The following is a 23589-nucleotide window of genomic DNA, read 5'->3' as shown; positions in this document are numbered from 1 at the left end:
CTCAAGCCAGAGAGTAGGGGGCCCAATAAAGGCAAGCCCCACCCGGTCTGCCTGAACCACCTGCGTAAGGGGTCTCCTTTCACTCCTTCCATTGTACTTCATCCCCACCCTGCCATAACACAAGTAAAGGCGTCTCATCTTAGAATTATGAAAATTATGATAAATTTAATATGTAATAACTTACAAGATCATTAACAGCTTAACTTTGAACATTTCTCACTTTTTTTGAAATAAGAAAATTTTAAAAAATACTTGGATAATAGCTTCTATTCCCTAAGCAGGTACAGAAAACAGCATTGTGCTACTTTTCACACCTGCTAACAATGGGATTGTAAACAAAGAAAATTTATCTTCAACATTTAAGGGTACGTTCACAAAATGGCATTACCTTTCAGTACCTTCATGCTATTGCAGAGACAAAACTTCAAACAATGAAAACTTTTATTAGGTATCCTGGCTTTAGAAATAAAAACATCCCCTTTACACTGTCTAAGATATAGCCAAGATCGAACCAAAACTAAAGAATTGTAACTATGTGAGGATCTCCTCTGACCTATAGAGTTATTTATCATACTATTAATGGAATGTGTCTTGTTTTCTCTTGGTCTGATCATTTTTTTTAAACATAGGAACAAGATTAAACACAGTTTTCACAGTGTTTTCTTACCTTGGCATTGATAACCTTGTTTCCCAAATACTCCCCTGTTGAAGACAATAGAGAATAAAACGACCATCAGTCAAGTATTTCAGCAATAACCCTCCTACAGTCCCTTAAGGAAAACAAACTTCATCCTCTACTCCTTTATGAAAGACACAATTTCAGGGTAGAAGCGGAGATGATATGCCTTTCGAGCCCTTGTTTGTCACCATGAGACACAAAGAAAACCATCGGATGGATCAGACTGCTCCAGGTGATGGAAGCGGGTGGGCTGTGATGACTCCCATCCCACCTACTGCTAGGGCAATGGCCTAAGTCCTTAGTGGAAATAAGCTTCTGCCTGAAGTTACTCTACCACCTTATTCTGTCTCTCACACACACACAGATGTACAAACGTTAAACAGATACAGACACAGGTACAGAAGCACATGGATGAGTCTACACAGGACCTGCCCTTGTCCCTATGCCCACATCACCCCCAGAGTCCACAGCGGGGCAGAGGTGCGGCCACAAGATGCTCCTCGGGCCCTCAGCTGCCACCTCTGTCTCTCCCGCGTGTCTTCTAAGGGCTATAGTAATATCATTCTCATTCTCTTTAACAAAGACCACATTAACTACGCCCATAGGATGTGTCAGGCGCTGGGCCAAGTGGCTGATCCAAACTATCTCATTTAATCCTTGCAAAAAGCCCTGGCAGGCAGCACACACAGTACCATGGTTAAGAGCACCGACTCTGAAGCCAGAGGGCCTGAGGCTTTGAGCTATAGTTTCCTTATCTATAAAAGGGAATAACAGTAACAGTATCTACACTTCACAAAGTGATCATGAAGATAAAGAATAGCTGATACTGTAAAATGTTTAGAATGATGCTTGGCACTTTAAATGCATATAAAGGTTTATTATATACGTAAAATAAAATTGTTGTCTCTATTTGGCAAATGAGGAGGCACTGACAGATTATATAACACCACTAAGTCATACACCCAGCTGGTGATGAGACTGAATGCCTGAGTCCATACTCTTAACTATATACATGATCCATACATCAATATTTTAAGTGAGAGGGAGTGTGAGTATCAGGATTCAAGGCTGGCGGGATGGGGCTATGTTTCCTTGCTGGGAAAAACTCAGTGAAATTATCAAATGAGTTTCATTATGGGTGTTAGTTGAGGTCAGAGGTTGTCACTACACATGCCTACAGGGGCCAGGCAGGTCCCATAGAGGAAGGAAGCAGAATGGTGTGACACGAAATAAAGTGCAGCAGGCAGGTATGAGCACCCCAAGTCACGCAAACCAGCCGAGGTGGGACTGTGGCTAACTGGAGAGTGCAGACTGCTGCACAGAGGGAACGTGGGCTCAAAGATGCCAGAGCTGCTCATGTTTTCAAAAAGAAAGTAACAGGAATTTTTTCCTACAGACTATAAATATTATCACATATATCAACAGTCAGTTTAGGGCCTCAAGTCTCTCTTCATAATAGAAAATGCCAGAAACACTAACCCTAGGTCCTGACTGCTAAAAAGCACAAAATCAGCCGGGCACGGTAACTCACTACCATAATCCTAGCACTTTGGGAGGCCAAGGTGGGAGGATCTCTTGAGCTCAGGAGCTGGAGATCAGCCTGAGCAAAAGAAAGACCTCGTCTCTTCTAAAAATAGGAAAATTAGCTGGTGCAGCGATGTGCACCCATAGTCCCAGCTACTCGGGAGGCTGAGGCAGGAGGATCGCTTGAGCCCAGGAGTTTGAGGTTGCTGTGAGCTATGATGATGCCACTGTACTCTACCCCAGGCAACAGAGTGAAATTCTGTCTCAAAAAAAGCAAAAAAAATAAAAGAAGGCATAAAACCCAAAGCAAACACAGAAAACAAAATATAAAGTAATTGATCAATACTCAGAAATTACTTTGAATCAAGGGCTCTGCCTTCATTAAACAAAATGGGTAAAGTCTGCTACAAAAACATAGATCTCTTTTCATGCTACTAAATATTTTTCTCCAAGATGGGTGTATGAACATGTGTGTGTGAAGGGATATTTCTTTCTTCTCTTTCCAAACAATTATGCTTAATGTTGCCTTGAATTCAAGATAACTGTTGCTTAAATTTATTTTACATTTTAGATTTGCCACTGAGACGTAAGCTTTAGTTGTATGTCTAGTAAGATATTGTCCCAAATCTCTAGAATTTCTCAACTTTTAATTATCTTAGTTCCTAATTGCCAGGAATTATAGTATATGATCACTGAAGGCTGTTACCTTCCTGCATCCATCAGGCTGAAGACTACTATGTGCTTAGTTCCTTGTAACAACTAATTTCCATAAGTTATGTGATTCATGCCTTCGTAAAACAATACTGTTGATTTTTCTTTCATCCTCAGGGGCTGATTACCCAATTTATTATTTATTGACAGATGAGCTTCTTTCTCTGATTTATGTTATGCTTTTTGATCAGTCATGATTCATTAGCACCATTACCAAAATGATTAGAAAAAAAATAGTATCTAAAACTTGGATCTGTAAATTATTTAGATTTTCTTTTTTGGCAACATGGATTAAAATTAATGGGTCAACATATTAGAATAAGAGGGAAAAAGATAGATCCTAAAATAATTCTTAATAATCATGCTTTCTCCTGAGGTCACACATAACCAGAGGAGGCCCCAATTAGAGAGAAGCTCTAGGAGGAGAGAAGGCAGGGACCCTCTTACCAGATGAACTCTCTGCAGTGAGAGCAGTAGGTGGGCTGCCTCAGGTACGTGGCCATGAACTTGTGTCCATTGATCTGGTGGACTCGCCTTCGCATAGCCCTTTGGCGCTTCCTGGTAAAATGTTTGAAGATTCGGTCTCTCTGAAGAGTAGCTGTATATGAAAAGGAAGAAAAAAAACAATAATATGTAATGAATCTAGCTGCACCTAATGTATTAGAAAGTTTGGTAGTTCAAATACTCCCCAAATTATTTTTTCTTTCTTCAAGATACAAATCACCTCCCCCAAATCATCATGCTTTCCTTCCTAATGACCTTATTAGGACTCTTACTTTGTGGGTTTGTGTTTTTGTTTTTCGAGACAGAGTCTTGCTGTGTCACCTGGGCTGGAGTGCAGTGACGTCATTACCATAGCTCCCTGCAACCTCAAATTCCTGGGCTCAAGTGATGCTCCTGCATCAGCCTCCCTTGTAGCTGGGACTATGAGTCTCACTATGTTGCTCAGGCTGGTCTTGAACTCCTGGCCTCAAGCGATCCTCCCATCTCAGCCTCCCAAAGTGCTGGAATTACAGGTGTGAGTCAACACGCCCAGCCTAGGACTCTTACTTTTTAAGGTTAGACCTATGTAAACCCCTGAGATGCTCACTGCCATGGTAGCAATTGGCTATCATAGGCCAATCTCTGCAGTACAGACCATGGGTGTCCCAGGGTTCTGATGCTCTAGGATGTGACATCAGTGTGACCTCCCTGTCTAGGACCTCAGGTCCATCTATGGGCTATAACCGCTGGACAGCATTTCTCATTATTCTCCTTTAATTCCGGTGTCCCAAAAACTAGATGAGGGAACTGCCTACAGCACAGACTGTGAGAGCCCTGCCCAAAACCAATCAGTACAGAACCACTTCTGTTAACCTGGAATAGGTAGAAATTAACCCGAAATAGGTGCAAAGTTCCTTTTCTAACCTCACATTTTTAAAACAGTGTCTCCTAATCTGAAAACCCTGAAAGTTGCACCATTATGTCTTCCAAATAATTATACTAGAATTTCTCCAATGTATGTAGAGACTTGTGGTTAATAAAAATAAAGCTTACTTCCTCAATAATGCTTTAAATTAATCACTGATACCAAGGAAATTTAAGAAATCATGCAAGAATAATTTGCTAATAAATTTCAAAACTTGCAAGAAACAGATTTATAAGATCATCTCAGATACATGTTAAGGAGGAAATTATAGAAAAATAAGAAAACACAGAAAAATATTATACTCCTAGGATAGGATGAGGTAATAACACTCTCAAGCTCTAAAATGCTCACAGATTTGCAACTTAAGAAACTTATAGTTGGCAAAAGTCATGAAGCAGAAAGTTTAAACAAACAAACTGGAGGAAAAAAGGATTTGCAACACGTGACAAAGGGCGACTATGTAGAAATCAATAAGGAAACAAGGATGAACAATCCAGTAAAAATGGGGCAGAGGATGTGAATAGGCAATTTGTAAAACTGTAGGTGCAAACAGCCAATAAACGTGCCAAGACGTCCAATTCTATCCAAGATGAACACATAAGAACCAGAAGCTACATCACATTTTACCTCTTAAATTGGCAAATATTTAAGAGGATTTCTAAAGTGCCCATTTCGATGGGGTGAAACAGGCATCCCCATCCTGTTGATATAAACAGAGCTCCAGTCCTGGCCTGCCACCCCGGCTGTTTTTCTTGCAAAGCCTAGGGGTTTCCATCTAGAAACCAGGTGGTGCCTCTCTCCTAGGGTTTTTCCAAGGACTGGATCAGGCAACACATTCCAAGTACTTAGCACAAAGCTAAGCACACTGCAGCATTCAAAAGAAAAATGTAGCTATTTCAAGAATACTTTTTTGGAGACCAAATGACAATACCTGTCAAAGTTTTAAATGTGTATGCCCTTTTCAGCAGCAATTCAACTTCTAGAAATTTTTTTTCTGAAAAAATACCAGTAAGCAAGAATGTAGGCTATAGAGATACCAACCGCTACATTCTTTTTAACAGTAAAAATTAGAGTCTACATAAGAAATCCCAAAGAACGAAACGCAGAAATAGCCAAAATGAATTTGGCTAAGGCACCAATGTCTTCAGAGGCTCTAGCACTGGTTAAAATTGTACCTGCTGCAGTTTTTGTTTTGGAGTGTGCGTAATCTTTGGCAAGCAGCCTAATTACTTTCACTCTCAGGTGTCCCATCTGTCTCAAGAAGATAAAATACACCCCTGTCCTCAGCCCTATGAGGCTAGTATCGATAGTCAATATTTCTGACAAGTTCTTAAAATTTTGGATAAGGATTGCATAAGAACAGAAGTTACTATACTACACCATTCTCTTCCACCATACTTTCAGAGGTCATTTGGTAACCACAAAGTGAACAGATTTTAATGTTCCTTTGTTAGGAGATGATAAAATTAGGCTCATGGAATCACCCTATACTTAGCCTAAGTTATCACCAGCCTGAGACCCAGCTTAATACTGGCCAAAGCAAAACTCATATTGAATTACTTAACACTTATCATACCTAGATGCAAATTAAATTCTCCCTAAGGATTTAATTACCAAGAACTTACTTATTTAATCTCTTAATACTATAAAGATTGGTTAAAAGGCCAGCTCACTTGCATTTTTAATATTTCATGAATTGAATCCTGTTTTTTTTTCCTCAATAGCTATTGCCACACCAGTAGCAGGACCTGTGAATTTTCCAGTTGATTCCTCATAACCAGAGGATTTAAGCAAAAGCTGCTCGTAGTTGTCCACCATGTCAGGCGTATCGTGCCAACTTTGTTCTTGCCTTTGGCCATTTCTGCAACACCCTTCCCTCTTTTCCTTCAACTAGTAATTTAGACTTAGTCTATCTGCCTCAGAACCTCAGTGGCCTCCCCCAAATCCTGACATCAGGTGAAATGCTTGTCCCTTCTGGTCCCACAGCAGCCTGGGAGGGCACCTCAGTCACGACCTGGGGGGCTGTGTCTCTTCCACTTCTGGCCCACGTGCCTCCCATGCATCTCATACATGGTCATGGACAAACTTCAATTTTCCCTTTTCTGTATTCTTCTACATGTGTGTCTCTTTCTTTAAAAAAAAAAAAAAAAAAGCAAACACAGACACTCATGCACACACATAAACCTGGGAATGTACAAGACATGGGATCACATAAGAAAACTGGGGCCCCCATGGCTTGCAATGGCTTTCACCATCACCATTCTCTGGACTGATGCCATGAAAAGGAAGAAAGAGCTCTCCAACTGCACTGCTCACCTGCCTACAGAACCCCACTTCACAATCCGCAGAAGGAGCTTCCTCATTGTTTGCACCCGCCTCCTGTTTACTTAAGACTGATTCAAAAGGACACACACACACACAAAAAAAAAATTCTTGAATCCTGTTGTGCCTTAAACCAACCAGGGCTTTGAGAAATCTCTCAGATCGTACTTTTGTCAGACATGTCAGGCAACTCTAACTTGCTTTGCAGCCAAACTTGCATCACAACTTCTGTCTGGCTGCGGAGGTGCCCAATGCCTCTAACTAAATAGGAAGCTGGCTCTGTGCCCCCGGCACGAAAATCCACATTCCATTCTCCAGAGCTGGGGGCAGGCCTGAAGCTCGCATCTGTCTCACCAAGAGTTGGCTTTGAAAAGCCATCCCATGGACAGGGTGCAGAGTAATTATGTCAAATATGATGAAGATGAACTATTCTGAACTAAAATTCTATCTCCTCAAACCTGATTGCCATCCCACATGCTCATTTTGAGAACTTTAGAATGCGCAAGTGAGTAGGAGTCACCAAACAACCCCAGGGGAAGTTTTCATTTGCAGAAAGTCACGCTGGCCTGAAACCTGTGTTGGTCACATGAGGCTTTTGCAGAGGAGGAGTATATCTCAGAAGCTTCTGTAAAATTGTCTTAACTTTATCTCAAAGATAGTAAATACTTCATCCTCTTTAGTTTTTTGCTCTATCTGCCTGAATTTTAAAGTTTTATACTGCAACAGCAGAAATATGTATTTGAAAGTGCTTCTGAAACATTCCAATGTGGAGCAAAAGCATGGATCCTACCTCCTAATTTTCAAATGATTGTAAGCAAATTAAATAAGATAGAAAAAAATTTATGGTATGGTACTTTTTAGTTTCCAGAATTATTGATATAAAATTCTTAAAGGAAATAACTTTGATTCAATATAAAATATGACTTAACTCTTAAGTTGAATTTGCCTAATAATAAAGGTACTGTGATTTACTAAGACCTGTGATTGTCTTTAAGGGGCTGTGCTGAGGAGGTTGAACCACTTTGCTACACAACGACGGGCAGGAGAGTGTGGCTGCTGAGGGTGTGAATGCTGCTTGTCCCCTTTATAAGCTGGGTGACCTTGGGTGAGCTGTTTAACATCCTATTCCTCAGTTTCCTCATCCATAGAACCTAAAGAGTATGTTCCTCACCGGGCCATTTTGATGACTCGATGAATTAAGATGAGTCAATAAAGATGACATAATTAGAAAAGTACCTGGCAGGTAGTAACTGTTACCTATTATATTAATAATTGTTGTTAAAGCCCTTACTTCACACTACCATAGCATTTTTAGGAATAGGAAGGATTTTCAATTGTCTAATTGTCTAGAAGAGGAATGAATACCTAGGAAGTCAATACCTAGAGAAACTAACACACCCAAAATTCATCTAGCTAGCTTGTGCCAGAACTCACACTAGAACCTTCCACTCGATTTTATCCCAGGGCTCTACGGATGACACCACACTGCACTGTGTCCTTTACTAACAGTGGGTCTCCTGGTATCCCTGGAAAGTAATACATTTTCTGATGAGGAAAAAGAAACTAACAGGAAGGTTAAGTGAGGTCAAGCGGCCAATGCCAGAAGGGAGGATGCCAGACTTTGTTTACCATTGTTGAACCACCAATACTATCAAACGTCTTTTTGCTTCTTCCTGAGATATTTACTTTATCATTTGTGCACATGGGAGGGAAAAACTGTGAGAAAAACAGGAAAACCTTAGAGTTAACCAAAAGTTACTAGTCAAGAAAGAATCAGAAAATATTATGCTGTTTATATCTCCAAAATATATCCCTGGAAGGTAATGAGATAAGGTAGCAAGAGAATTTTGCTCAATGTTATCAAACACTGAATAAGCAACTTTCGGCTCAGCAAACTATTTGCATAAAGAATGAGGCATAAAAATGTAAACATAGATGATCCCTGTCTCAGATAATAATGACCGAAACAGAAAGACTAGGACATGAATTAAGCAAACACATAACTTAAATGAGTATTTACAACAAATACGCATCACCAGTGGGTGAGAGTGAAGGGGGCATGGAGTGAAAAGGGAATCCCAGGAGTTCCATATCTAGTCCTCTGGTTAATTAAGGAAGATTTCGAGATGAGCAGATGTTTGGAAAAGAGGAAGGAGAATGTGGTGAACCAGGATGGGAAGACGGTTCCGGGGAATTTGTGCCAATACCAGTGACAAAGGCTGCAACAAAAGGTTTTGGTCTTTTAAAATGGCAGCAAAAGCCCCTAAATGGCACTAAGTAGTGCAGAATCTTCTGCGTTTCTTGAAAAGAGCTTAACTACATGACTCACAGGTATTTCCAAACTCACTGTATTGTAAGACCCAATTCTGTAGGAGCTATACACAGGTGTTTCTAGGGTTCTGGCTCCCTCTGAGGAAGCTCAGCCTACACAAACCTCTACCATCCTGCAAGCTAATGGGATGGCAAAAGAAGGAGAGGAAAAGAATTTGTTACTAGACTGACGCTCTTGAGTAGGACTCATGGCTCAGAGCACTCAGGAAAGCTGAGCCGTTTGTCACCCATCACTCAAGCCTCCTCTGCCAGCAAAGAGGTGATCAGAACTCCTGGATGTGACCACCTGAAACAAAGTTCCATTAACAGCCATGGGAAAAGCATCTTACCACATCATTAGGAGAGAGTCCTGATCTCCCATCTTCCTCCCATCAGCTTCTTCCCTTTTCCACGTCTGGAATCTATACAAACTCTCCCCTTCTCACGTCCTTGGAAGAAAGGGGCCTTGGCCCCAACAGCAGCATCTGGTTCCTCTCTCTACAATTCTCTTTCTTAGTCTCCTTCACCGACTCCTCTCTTCCTCCCAATCTCTAAAAATGTGCATGTCCCAAAGCTCACTACACACCATCCTCTCGTCTTTCTGGATGTTCGTTCACCTCCTCAGAGACAGCATACAATTCCCTGTATTCTGAGGACTCCCAAAAATACAGCTCTAGCTTTGGCTTCTTGCTACTAAATTTATTTCTAAGTAGCTTCTCAGTATCTCTTCAAGATATCCACAAACCACCTAAAAAGTGACATTTGTTGAGCTAACCCCCCTTCCCCACCTTTTCAATCCATTCTTCCTCTTAAATAATAGTGCCACTATCCTTGGAGCCATACAAACAGCCTTAGAGATGTCTTCAGATCCTTCTTCTCTTGCTTTGCTTACCCTTGCTCTATTCTCTCTATACCTGTCTTCATTTGGATTCCCCTAGAAGCAGAGTTTGAGACAAGGACTTCAGCTGCAAGTAGCATATTTGGGAAGTAATCCCCGGAAGCACCAGGGGATTAGAGAAGTGAGACAGGGATGGAAGGAAATCCACAAAAAGTGTATTACTGAGCAGTTTTCCAGTGTGGGCAACCCAGGCTCAATCCCTTTGGGGGATTTCAAGGAGTTGGTAGAACATCCTAGGGGGTGAGGAAACTGGTGTCTATATCCTCTGGCACTGCTGATGGCTGCTTTAGGAGGAAGGAGGGTATTAATTCCCAGCATTTCCAGCTTCCTTTTGTGGGCCGAGAGGAAGTATGGCCAGAGTGTCCACAGTATCTGCTATCGTAATGTATTTATACTTACCCTGGTCCTGATTTCTTATTGATATTTTACTACCATATATATTTTCTGTAAGCTTCTTCAAGCTCTTTGTAGAATGAGGTGAAGTATAATTAGAAAGTTTTTACAATAATAACCTTCAGCTATTATTGTGGCTACTCCTTTCTGCATACATAATTTCATAATGTAAATTTCATCCTGTCTTCTGTTATCAATCTCAAGAGTCCTATAGTTCCCTTCTGCAAAAATGTTAAGAATCCCTCCTCTCTTGCTATGATTCTACAGATATTTCATTTTCCTCCATTGATTTCATCCATAAACAGACTTCCAGCTGCCATGTCTTCATTCTTTTTCTTTCTTTTTTTTTTTTTTTTTTAAGACAGAGTCTCTGTCACCCCGGCTAGAATGCAGTGGTGTCATCATAGCTCACTGCAACCTCAAACTCCTGGGTTCAAGCGATCCTCCTGCCTCAATGCCTGGCTAATTTTTCTATTTTTAGTATAGACAGGGTCTCACTCCTGCTCAGGCTGGTCTCAAACTCTTAAGCTCAAGTGATCCTCCTGCCTCAGCCTCCCAGAGTGCTAAGGACTACAGGCATGAGCCACCGACCCCAGCCCATTCTTAATTATTTGAAGAGGGAAAATCAAACATTCCTCAGTGGATCATCACCGCTAGGTTTCAGGATGATGAGGAAACGTGTTTCTGTTCTATCAGCTTTGGTTTGGGTCACTTGGAGGTGCATTCCTATCATTACTCTGTTATCCTACCTGAGAAAATATCTCAAAACGGTTATTATCATCAGCTCCAAGCTTAAGTTAGATTATGCATCTTGGTTTTATAAGCTTGAAAATGTAAGCATTTTCCAATTATTTGTTCTTTTATCCTTCATGACTAAATTTACCTGGGGAGAAAACGTTCCATTCATGAGCCCCTTTCCTTTATGATAAATGTAATATAGGTGTAACATAAGGAAACAACGTTGCCTGAACACAGCCTCAGCTGCCAGAGCACAGGCAACATGTAAGATCTCTCTTTTTGCTCGTTTGTTGTCCTTGTTCATAAAGATAATACGATGATCACTTTGCAAAATGTAAATGACACATTACATAGACATGCAGTCTTAAAATAATGGTGCCATACTGTATGCGTTGCTTTGCCAACTACTTTTCACCCAAAACATCTTTCCATGGCTTTTTAAAAGTTGCTGTTTCTGTTCTTATAGTGATTAATACTAAAGTTCCCGTTTAACTGCTATATTTTATAAAATGAGTATACATCTCAACTTAAAAGTAAGCTAATAGCATAAGCAGATCATCCCTGTGAAAGTACGGCTTCTCTGTTTGAAATATGTGTATTTTTCTCATTCACTTGAAGCTAAGGGACCGCCCTTTCCACCCCCGACCCCAGCCTGTAACAAGCCCAGGTTGGTCTTCCTTCCTCACAAAAAAGATTCTTATACAAACAACCCGTCCAACCAAAATCTTTTCCAGATAAACATGTGTTTCCTGCTGAGAACTAAAAGAATCCTGCCCTTTAGTTTGCTTTATTCCATTTCCCTTTCAATTTTTTTCCCCTTTATCCACTAGTAGATTTCTAAGGTCCTTTCCAAGTTTTGGTTTCATGATCTTAGGAAAACCTTAAAGGATATTAACCACTAGGAGTATGACGCCTAATCATTTCCTTCTCCAACTACGTGGCTAGAATGAAAGCAATGCTGCCGCCCTCATGTTGCTAATTCAACACGATTTTTAAAACTGCTGTACTGTTGCTCATTGTAAACAGACTAATTCAAAACCCAACACTGAAGGTAAACTACCTTTATCACGCAGCCAAATTTCCTGCAACATTATTGGGAGAGCTTTGAACTTCAGCCACCTTTTTTTTTTTTTTTTTGACAATTCAAAAAAAAAAAAAAAAGTCAAGGAGACAGCTGCTTTAATCAAACGTCATTTACATCATATGGTCACTCCCTGTCAGAGGCTAACAACTTCGAAGCTTATTATCTTGGCTGCCAGGTTGGTTTTGTTTGTTTTCTGACAAATGCATTATGCCTTAAACAAACAAAGTAAAATTTAAAAGAGATGAAGAAATTAAACTTGTTCGTTTATTTAAAAAAAAAAAGCCAAACCTTTGTTTATAAACAGTTGGTTTATAGAAGTTTGTTTAAAAATAGTATAAACAAAGGTTTGGTAGTGATGGGGATTAACCTCTAAGGAAAGCAGAATTTTGCATCTGCAATAAATTCCCTCCTCTAGGATCTACTGTTGTTATCCCTTTCTTACCAAAAAGAGAACATTCCACTAGTCAAGGACAAATGGATTCTTTTTTCTTAAAATCCATTGAAAGGGTTCTTACTCTGTTACCATAGTAACCCAGTCTTATCTTTAAGTAAGAGTCTATATACTTTTAGGAAAAGTAGAGCTGTATATAAGAATATCCCAAATATACTGGCAAGAAGTGAAAAATGCCTTCATTTTTTGGAGATCTGGGTACCAGCTCAACACACCATATTAACTATAAGTCTGGCTATTTTAATTTTAACTCAGAGGTTTATCGTAATCTAGTAAACACATAGTCTAGAGACACCACACAGTTAACAAACTGCAAGGGTTCCCGCTGAAAAGCAAAGAGCAACAGGCCTCTCAGCCCTAAGCTGTCACTTGATTTACAAATCACTTCTGGGGCAATGAGGTATTTTGCCCCATTTTTGGCACCAGAGAAGATCATTTTTTGTTATGACCTTGGTCCCAGAATAGGTTCTAAGGACACTTAACCACTTTCTTCCTTCTCCATCATATGCTTATTCGATTGACAGAGTTTGAACATTTAGTAAATTCTGGACACTGTGATGGGAAGGAGGGTTAGGGTGGTGAACAGGATACAGCCATGCCTTCAACAAATGAGCATCTAGTGCCAGAGACAGACTCTGCATGGCTGTTACCACATGCACAAAAAGTTCCACGGGAGCATGGAAGGGCAGGAGCCTTAACCAGATGCGGGAGATTGAGGGTGGCTTCTCTGAAGAATGACGATACAGCTAGGAGCTAGTGAAGGCTTCAGAACAAGTGAAAGAGAGATGGAGCAGGAAACACGGACAAGAGCGTTGCAAGAAGAATAAACAGTATATACCAATGCCCAGAGTTGACGGAAAATAACGTTCAAGGAATTCCTGACATTCACCTTCTGACCTGGTCACCTTAACACCTAGTACCTGCATCATTATCAAACATTTCCCAACTATCTACTATTTAATAGGGATAAAAACAGCAAGCAGTAGGGGAACAGCACTCAAATCAGTACGCTGGGGTACAGGAAGAAACCACTGGACCTTGCGTTTATTTGTTTCTCATCTTCATTTCAATTCTGTGGATATTTTATAGTGTTTATAACATATATATAGTACTATATCTATATAATTTATAAGGAAATATACATTTATTTGGAGTGTATACTCAACAATCGCTCACTGAGAGCTGCATGATCAAAAAGGTTTGGAGATCACTGATCTAATGTGCTACATTCTAGTTAGAGAAACAAGCTGTAAAGAGATAAAAAGTGCCAAGCACCAAATCTAAGTGCCATCTACAGGTGTAAGAAGGGTAAGGGACAGGAAAAGATCCCCAAGGGCTGGGGCAGTCAGGAAAAGCTCCATGGTGGAAGAGTAGAACTTAGACCAAAATAAGTAGAGAAGTTCAGGAAGGACACTCTACCTGGGAAGAATGACATAAGCCCAGGCATATCAGTGCTAGGGAACAACTAGAAAACCAACTTCTCTAATGCAAAGGGTTCCCATAGGATAACAGGACAGGTGCTGGGGAGACGTTTTCAGGGTAACAGGACAGGTACTGGCTTGGAGACAAAAGGGAGCAGGACAAAGGGGCATCTTTAGTATCAGGCTAAGAAACTGTCACCTTGTGGGCAGCAGGGACTCTGGGAAAGTCCTGTATTCCTTCTGTGCCTAGAGGCGGTCTTTCATGGAAACGGGCAGAAAAAGCTGAGCCAAGTGGTGGTCAGTGAGGTTCCTTCTAACTCTTAAGGATCTATGTGCCCAGTGAAGCCAGCTTTTGAGAATGAGGGCAAAATAAAGATATTTCAGAAAACTGAGATAGTTCACCACCAAATACCTTCACTAAGTAAACTTAAAGGATGTACTTTAAGAAGGAGGAAAGTAATCCTCAAAGGAAGGTTTGAGTAACATAAGAAAACAGTGAGTTAAAAGAATTATAAACATGCAGGTAAATATAAATAAACAATGATGGAATAAGTACATGTGTCTAGTTAGTGGAGTTCCAAAAGAAAAACGTAAAAACTCAAATATCAAACAATATAAGCCAAGAGGAAGGGAAGTGGCGTGAAAAGCATTCTATAACATGATCCTTACGTTGCTCGGTAGGAGGGTAAAGTGGTAGCTAACCTTAGATTTCATTACATAAACATGTTAAAATTCCAAGTATAACCACTTAAAAAAAAAAAGAAGTTATATCTTCCAAACCCGTAGAGGTGGGAAAAATGGAATTGGTAGAGACAGTGGTAGGGAGAATCTCAACCAACATTTTAAAAAAGAAATCTAACTACTTGCTGTTTTATAAGACACAAACCTAACACATAGGTAGGAAAAAAGTAGAAAGTAAATGAAGGAAAGAAGATGCAAGGCAATACTAACCAAAAGAGATGCAATGAAGCCACATTAATGTCAGATAAAATGTACTGTAGGAGAAACAGTATTACTAGACATATAAAGAAGTGACCATGTAATGAAAGGTTTGTTTTGCCAGAAGAATATAACAGTATTGTATTTGTATATATTTAATAGTACAGCTTTAAAATAAACTAATAAACAGTATTTACTCATTATGTAAATATTGTCCACTGCAAAGCTGACTAGTATAAGATTACATTTCCTTCTCTAGGTGTCCAGTCTGGGCCACTCTAAAGAAGATATTCCAAATGGCAAGCTCAAATACGTTCTCTATTCTTTCATTCCATCAGTTGTTCTAAACTATTACCATACCATGGCTGGCATCTGCTTTCCATTCATGGAGATGTGCTTTCATTTCTCTTGGGGAAATGCTTATGAGAAGAATTACTGGGTCACAGGGTAGATGTATGGTTAGGTCTGTAAGAAACTGCCAGACCATTTTTCAAAGTGGTTGTACCATTCTGCACTCTCACCAATTTTATGAAAACTTCTAGCACTCCATAGTCTCACCGACATTGAGCGTTCTTGCTCTTTTTCCTTCTAACCATTTTAGAGGTATCTCATTGTGATCTTAATTTGCATTTCCCTAATGCCTAAAATTGCTGAGCATGTTTTCATGTGCTTATTGGCCACTCACATTTCTTCTTTTGAGAAAATGTCTGTTCAAATACTTTGTGCATATTTTTAAAAAACTGGGTTGCCTTTCATTTGAACTATGACTTTCTTGTGTAGCTATTTATTTGAGGGGACACAGCTACTGTTTTTCCTGTTGTGGTAAAAAAAAAAAAGTATGCTTCTACTACTGATTCCATGGAATTTACCTGAAAACTTTACAGGTGGTGAGGGGAATAAAACCTACAAAAACCTTGTGTTTTTGAAATCCCATGTATATAGTATTATTCTGGCCAGAAGATGGAGAAAAATCACACTTCCACCAAGTTTTTATACCATATCTAGCTGATTAAGATTATCTAGTTAAATTTTAATATCTTTAAATTTTAATAAGATAATCCAAGTAATGCTTATTCTACTTCCTCTCTATTTACAATTCCTAGTCCACACAGACTTTTCATTTTCCTGGCTTCTTTAAAATAAGTCCCATTAACCTCATTGCCCAGCTCTTCATTAACTGAAACAGATTTGATTTTAGCTGCTGTGACTAGTCCACTATGGCATCGTCCCCAGGACACACATCTTAGGATTCCCCGAGGCTCTGAAAACAATGGGTGTGAATGCTCCCTTTCTTTATTTGAAAGTAGTGAACTTACTGTACAGGCTGATTTTTTTAAAAAATTCCTCAAATCCATCTTTGATCACAAAGATCAAAAACAGTGGACGGCACTCTAACTGCAAAGCACGTGTAAACGTTCACCATTGTCCTTGAGAAACAGAGGTTGACTCAGTCTACACAGGTTTCTATTTGAGCTGTTGCCCAAAGCTTACAAATTGGTTCCTTAACAGGAACACAGAGATCCTGATGAAAGAGGACTAACAATCTGCGCTCTTCCAGGCCTTCCAGTCTGCTTTCCCTCAGTTCCGTGCTTGTATTAAATGAGGGGCAGCAGCCAGTTTCACTTGCCTGTAAGGAACGAAGCCCTTCATGTTTCCCTCTATTCCCCGGATCAACAGAAACTCAGGTAAAAGTGTAGGAGACTCTAAAACAATTAGGAGATAATCCCCTCTTGCTTTAATTTCACTTCCTTTAAGAACTTATTTTTAACCTTTGGCCTTGAACATGAAACACAGGGTAATGGTGAAACGTGTACTATGGCATTCAGAATTCCTTAAACCACCTAAGCAAAAAACGAAAAAACTATAGTTATTGAAAATTTGTTCTACCTCCTCCTCGAAAAAGGGTGTTTTAGAGACACAAAAAAAAACCTAGCTAGGAAAAAAAAAATATTTTTTAAGTTTGATAGGCAATGACTGAAACACAATCTGTGATTGACAGACACACAGATTTTTCATCTTCCCAAAATAGGAGCTCCCACTGAAGAATTTTTGGTGTTTAAAGGCCAGGTTTATTCAGGCATAGAAGTTAAAGTGGATCAATTATCAAAAAACCTACTTTGGTTAGGGCCTTCAACAAACATCCCAGGCTCAACTCAGAGAACAAGGAGTTTTAGCTATTCTCAGCCCCTGGTGCAGACTGGGGAGGAGGGGACTTAGAAAGGAAGCTCCTTCGCTGCGTTTAATGAGTACATACATCTCCCCTTTACAAACTGTTTCTAATCCACTTTGGTAAACTGCATTCCTGAAGCCATAACTCATGAGAGATGATAGAGTCGAATTTCCTCAGACAAAACTTTTCACATTTTCTTGTAGTTGTACGAGAAAATTCCTCCGTGAACACAAGGACAGGGTACTTAGCTGCACACTGTAATTGCAGGTAAAAAATTCTAAACAGGAACTATTTTCAAACAGCCTGTAGCCTTCTACTTAAAACTATATAAATAACAGAAAACTTTCTTCTTCCAGTATTTGTGGCAAACTCTAAACAAAACACAAGCCTTCAAATGAAACTTCTTGGACTTCCTTGGGGCAAACTTACCATCCAAGACTAAAAAGAAATTATCCTGGATCAAAGGGTTATGAAGAAGTGACACTTCTGATGAACACATTCTTACCAAGGCTGTTTGTACAGACTTGTGAAACAGCTAAGAGTCTTGCTTCAGCAACGGCAGGGTCAGTGTGAACTGAAAGGTTTATTCTAGATCATGTGTCCGGTGGCTTGAACGCTGTGTTTTGGATTAAATTAAGGAAATCACAGTTCTGATTTTTTAAAAATTGTTTTCATCGAAGGTGCTGGCAAAAGCATTGCACAAGAGGGCAATGTGACAGCTTGGAGGTGTGTGTGGGCCGTGGGCACACGGAACAGGCAGGGACGTGTAAACATTCCTCCGTATGAAAAAGCCAAATGCAACTGTCGCAGGTCGCACCTTGAGCTGCTTTCCACTGAAAATCAAGCGTGGCGGGGGCTCTCCAGAAAGAGGAATGCATGGTTATTATCGTAGATTAAAAACCCATGCCCATGAACACTAGTGGATTAATAAAATGTAGTATATTTCTATACCATGGATTATTACTCAGCCATAAAAAAAATGGTGAGCTAATACCTTTTGTAACAACCTGGATGGAACTGGAGACCATCCTTTTAAGCGAAGTATCACAAGAATGGAAGAAAAACAACCATATGTACTCACTACCAAATTGAAACTTACAGATCAACACTCATGTGCACAAAATTCAATGGAAATCAAGCATGTGGGAGGGGTAAAGAGGGGACGGGTAAACTCACACCTAACAGGTACAATGCATATGGGTAGTTGGACACACTTATAACTTTGACTCAAACCATACAAAAGCAATTCATGTAACCAAAATGTGTGTACCCCCATAATATTCTGAAATAAAAAATAAAAAATTCATGACCTTTACTAACAAGGTAAATCTGAGATAAGAGGACAGCAAACTTTTAAATTGCTGAATGTGCCACACATCCCCAACTGTATTATATACCCACTTTTCATTTAATGCCCTCCCAAACCTGGACCGGCATCCCCTTCCAGATATCAACCATCACGCCCCTACACAAACCTGTGTGCTGGTCAAACTGGCATCCTTGTGTCTCCTCCCAGGACTCTGCTCACGTCACTCCCCCCACCAGCAATGCCTTCTCACCTTCCCAAAGCCTCATGACAGTGCTTCCTCATCCAAAGGCATCTCAGAGTGTCCAGCTAACGACGCTCTCCCCTTTTCTTCCTCAATCGCTGCACAGTTCTATTGCACTTCTGCGCTCAGTACCCCAGGCAACATTTACACTCTTGGACAGTCATTCCATTGCCTGTGTATTTTTGCCTCTTACCCTCAAGTAGCCCAACAATTTCTTAGAGGTCAGGGATAGATTGTATAGTTTTGTACACTCCCAGGATCTGTCATAAATGAGTGTCTCTCTCTCTCTCATTAGTGGTATTCTGGCAGATTATACTGATGTGACATGGAAAATTATAAAATGCAAGTTGAGGACCTCTTGTTCCCATTTCTGGGACTCTAGGATGCTGTGGGTCAATGGGACTCCCTGCTTCCTTCTCAAAGGCCATCTCGACGCGGCCACTGTGGTACAACGGATGCTGTGAAAGGGCTGGGCCTTGGGATCACCTACGAGCTTTAACTCAGGCTCTGACACACTTTCACATGTATGTTTGAACAACTGCATTCATTCATTCAATCAAACCTTTGTAGCATATCAGATATGTACCAGGCACTCTGTAAGAATACAGATAAAGTGTGAATAAGAGAAAGTGTGTGGGTGTCTGCATGTGCTCGCTCTTTGTGCACACCTACACATATGTAAAACCTGGGCCCTCGGTAAGCTCACAGTCTACTGCAATGTTTCTGCTTGTTAAAAACTGGAGAGTCCCAGACTTTATGCCAAACTGAATCAGAATATCTGAGGTAAGAACCAGGAATCTGCATTTTAAACCCCGAGAACCAGTGGTCTAGGAGGAAGAACACACAAGAAAACAGACAGTTAAAATACAAAAGCAATTGTTACATTATCTCTAGTACCTTATCTCCTGTCCAGGGACTATGGAACAGAGGAGGGATCCCCCATGGTGACCCCCAACCCCAACCCAGCCCAGGAACCTGGAGCGCAGGCAGAAGTGGTGATGCCTGAATTGAAGCTAAAGCCTGAGCAGCAGAGTACGGGGTGGAGGTTGGGGGGAAAAGTGGGGGGACAGGGACTGCCCCAGACAGGTCCTTTGCAGCAATCTGCACCCAGCCATGGCTCCCTTCAGGCCTCAGGGTAAAGTCCTTTAAACTGCACACTTGCATCTGGTGCTGCCACCACCAAAACCTTATTGCTCATCCACCCCTGAGTGGTCTGGGGTCCACACCCGTCCTCTCCTCCCCTAATTCTCCCACCTCACCTCCCACTAAAATGACTGACTTCAGAGTTGCCTCATCAGAGAAGCCTCCCTACGCCCTGCAAGTCAGCATTGACTGCCCTCCTCACAGCTCCCACAGCACCGAGACCCAAGTGCTTAGCACACAGCATCACCTTTGCCTGCCTAGACTGAGAACCAAAGGGGTGGGAAGTGGGTCCCCAGTGCCTAGCATGCAAGTAGCAGTGAACGAACGAATGGATTCATGCTTGCAAGAACTACCAACCGGAAGTATAAAAGAGCCTGCCACATTTGGGTACCTACAAATGGTTTACTATTGCTAGAACTACAGTGAGTAGGAAGGACTGGTGGGAGATAAGATTTAAAAAGCAGGTCAGCATCAGCCCAGGAAAGGAAGAAGTGTGGGCTTCCAGAGATCACTGGAAGGCACTGAGAAGTTTCCTACAGGGCTGCAACACTATCAGATTCTCTAAGTTCTCTCAAGATAAGGCCAAGAGAGAGCCTGGGTCACACAGCTGATCTGTGATAATTAAGCAAGAGGATACACGTGAGAACAAATTATCCGTTATAAAGTTATATATAAATGTAGGAATATTTTCTGCAACTGCTAGCTATCACACCCATTCAATCTTACACAGTGTTTAGTTTTCCATCACTATCAGTATTACCCAAAACTGGTTGCATATTTTGATGATAAAAGGAGACAAAGGTACAGAGCTCAGGAAATATAGTCACTTATAAGGGAACCATGGGGGACAGAAGCATCCTGGAGACCCCACTCCTCTTTCAAAACAAACCAATCATATATCTGGGTCACTCATAAAACCACTACTAGATAATGTCTACCATAAACTAATATTATCAGTGCTAACCTTTGTTGAGCCTCTGTTTCCAGTTCAATGGTTTGTGTACTTAACTGATAGCAATAATCCACACCAGAGATTTAAGTAAATCAAGGTGATTTCAAATCTTAAGCAAAATTTTGTTTTATTCTTATAGCAATCCTCCCCATCACAGGCCGGGGGGACGGGGCTTCTGGTTCCCACCACCTCAGCCACCTGAGCTCCCCTTGTCCAGCCATGGTGGTGGCAGTGGGAGAGAGGAAGGCCACGGAGGGATGTTGCAACTGGCTCTTAGCCTCCTCTGGGAATTTGAAACAAACCTCTAAGAGACGCCTGAAGCATTGGTGGAAGTGGGTTTCTCAGTAGGGTTGGAAATCTACAGATGGACAAACAGGTAAAATGAGTTTTGCTCACTCCTTTGTTCCCAAGGCTAACTGTAGTGGTCACATGATCTTTTGGGAAAATAAGACATTGTTGTATGTGCCCAGAGACCTTCACAAGCAGCCAAACAAATCATTAGGATGCGGGGAGAGTACTTAAGCTAGACATAGGCTATCCATTGATTCAATGCTGCACTTAAGCTGTCAAGCGGGGTTAGAATGATTTTCTGGGGAGGCAGACGGAAGCGGAGGCCCTCTAGGCAGCCCATTCGCTCCCATCCTGAGCCTGTATGTCTCCCCACTAAGATTGGCTCACTTAGTGGTACTGTTCTTGTTCATACTAATGCCCACATAACTGAGGCACCGTTTCTGCCTGTGGGACAGGCTCCACCAACACTTCCATCATGCTGAGCTAGGAAGGAAAAATTGAGAGTGGTGGCACGTGCCATGCTCCCAGAGTCCCTACACAACCCATGCTCAGAGTGGCAGGGCAGAGGGGACAGCACTGGGCTTCTGGGAAGAAAGGAGTGCTCACTCACACACATAAAGAAGCACATGTTACTTAGTACGAAGGGCAGAAGCACAAAAACCCCTCTAACGATTTTGGAACCACCATGGCCCAACTGGGATCCAGCTACAGTCTAGCTGGATCCCCACCCACCCGTAGGGCCCCCCATGAGCAGGGCCGGTTCTGCTGAGTCTCATGGGAGCTGGGGTTTTCTGTGCAGCAAGGGTGACTCTATCACAGCGCTGCAAGCCACAGGCCTTCAGCTGGCAAAACAGGGCAAACTGTGGCAGCCAAACCCCAATGCAGAAGGAGTTAGGCAGACATCCCCCAGCCATTCTCTTGTCCCTTATTCTACACACCCGAGTAGACATTGTAAACATACATACATGCTTAGTGCACATATGGGGTTCAAAGTACCTATGGGTTTGTCTAATTATAGCTGTTTTGCTTTGTTTACAACAGATGCTCCACAACCAGGGTTTTAAAAGTTACAACCTACCCCTCTGGGACAGTGCATCTGTGTAGCCCAGAGCTGCATAGCTGTTCCTCAGACACTGCCGCTCAGGAGCCCTGGGCAGAGTTCTGAGGGAGGGCAGGGCTGGGCTCTTTTTTTTTTTATAAAATCAGTTTTATAGACTGTATTGCACTGATTCTCAACAGAGGGTGATCTTGCTCCCCAGGAAGCATTTTGCAATGTCACAGCTGGAGGGGGAGGTGCTACTGGTGTCTAAAGGGTAGAGGCCACAGAGATGCTGCTAAACACCCCACAATGCACACAAAAGCTCCCTGCAACAGAGAATTATCTGGCCCAAAATACCAAGCATGCTGAGGTTGAGAAACTCTGCAGTGTTTGGATTCTGTAGGAGATTTCATTTGGAAAAAAAGTATTTTGTTGCTTAAAAATAAGTGAAAACTTCTGCTCTAGGACACCTGCCTGGACCCAAACTATTCAAAAAGTGCTATTCTTTTCTGTTGTGCTTCAAAGTCCTAAAATCAGACATTTGCTTTGCTTTTTTTTTTTTTTTTTTTTTTTGAACAACTCATGATATGTGACAGACATTTGCTTTTAAATTCCTATAATAGGTCTTTTGGCAAACCACCAGCTGCCATAAAGAGCTCAGACTTTACCTTTTATTTCTATTAAACATAGGGTGGGCACCAAGGGCCCAAGAGCCGCCCAGCAGGACATACAGGCAAGCCTCCTACGGAGCCAGTGCACAATCTAAATAACTTCAACCAGAGGGGGAAAATCGGATGGAGGCAGAGTGTTTATCCTGATGGGAAGCCACGGGTGTTGGCTTCAGAGAGATCAACTCTCCATCAGTCAGGCAAAGAGCCAGAAGTTAAATATATTGCTCCTTTTAGGAAGGAAAGTGAACAATGGCCTCTTCATTTGAAACCACAATGGGAATTTAGGAAGGGGCAGAGCATAATTCCCAGGATGGAAAATGGCCCAGGCTTCACAGCTAACATCTTTGCTCTCATGGGATTGACTCCAGGAGATTTTTTAATCATTGCTGGTGAGCTCTCCATTTACTAATTCCAATGCAAAATCCAGGGTCTAACTGGTACCTTTTGATGCCAAAGGGTCAAGGGAACAAAAACAGCTGGCCAACCTACCACGAAGGCTTCCTGCTGCTCTGAGGTTGTCTGGGACAATTCTCAGCAAAAGAAACTGATACCGCACCACCCCGCATGCTTTGGCTAATACTTCAGGTATCAAGGCACACACATAGCACACATCTGTCTAACAAGCCCTGTTTCATCCTCCATCCCCATCCTCTATCCAGAGGTTGTCAGGCCTTCTTTCCAGAGATCCCCCAAACTCCTTGTGCATTAATCATTACACATCTAAATATATGTTAAATGTATTTAGATGATGATCTTCTTCGCCAGACTGTGAACTTTTTGAAAATAGGAAGACTGTCATATTCACCTCTTTATCACCAGGACACAGGCTAGTGCCTGTCCCACACAGGACTTAATATTGACTGAATGGCCTTGACCTGTCAAACACAAAACATGC

At 41.4% G+C, this 23589-nt stretch overlaps 1 protein-coding gene across 1 annotated transcript in view; it reads right to left on the bottom strand.

Moving 5' to 3' along the window:
- PRKCH (protein kinase C eta) overlaps window positions 1–23589 on the bottom strand; it is a 219142-nt gene that overhangs the window by 108149 nt on the left and 87404 nt on the right. Inside the window, exons 3-4 of the mRNA XM_069465036.1 lie at window positions 3362–3512; window positions 668–702 (exon numbers count right to left, since the gene is read on the bottom strand). Of these exons, the coding sequence (XP_069321137.1) occupies window positions 668–702; window positions 3362–3512 (186 nt within the window). The remainder of the gene's footprint in view (window positions 1–667; window positions 703–3361; window positions 3513–23589) is intronic.

Source organism: Eulemur rufifrons, chromosome 2, assembly GCF_041146395.1.
Source record: "Eulemur rufifrons isolate Redbay chromosome 2, OSU_ERuf_1, whole genome shotgun sequence".
Classification (NCBI taxonomy): Eukaryota; Metazoa; Chordata; class Mammalia; order Primates; family Lemuridae; genus Eulemur; species Eulemur rufifrons.
The sequence above is the reverse complement of the archived record's forward strand: the minus strand, read 5'-3'. Positions and strand labels throughout refer to the sequence as shown.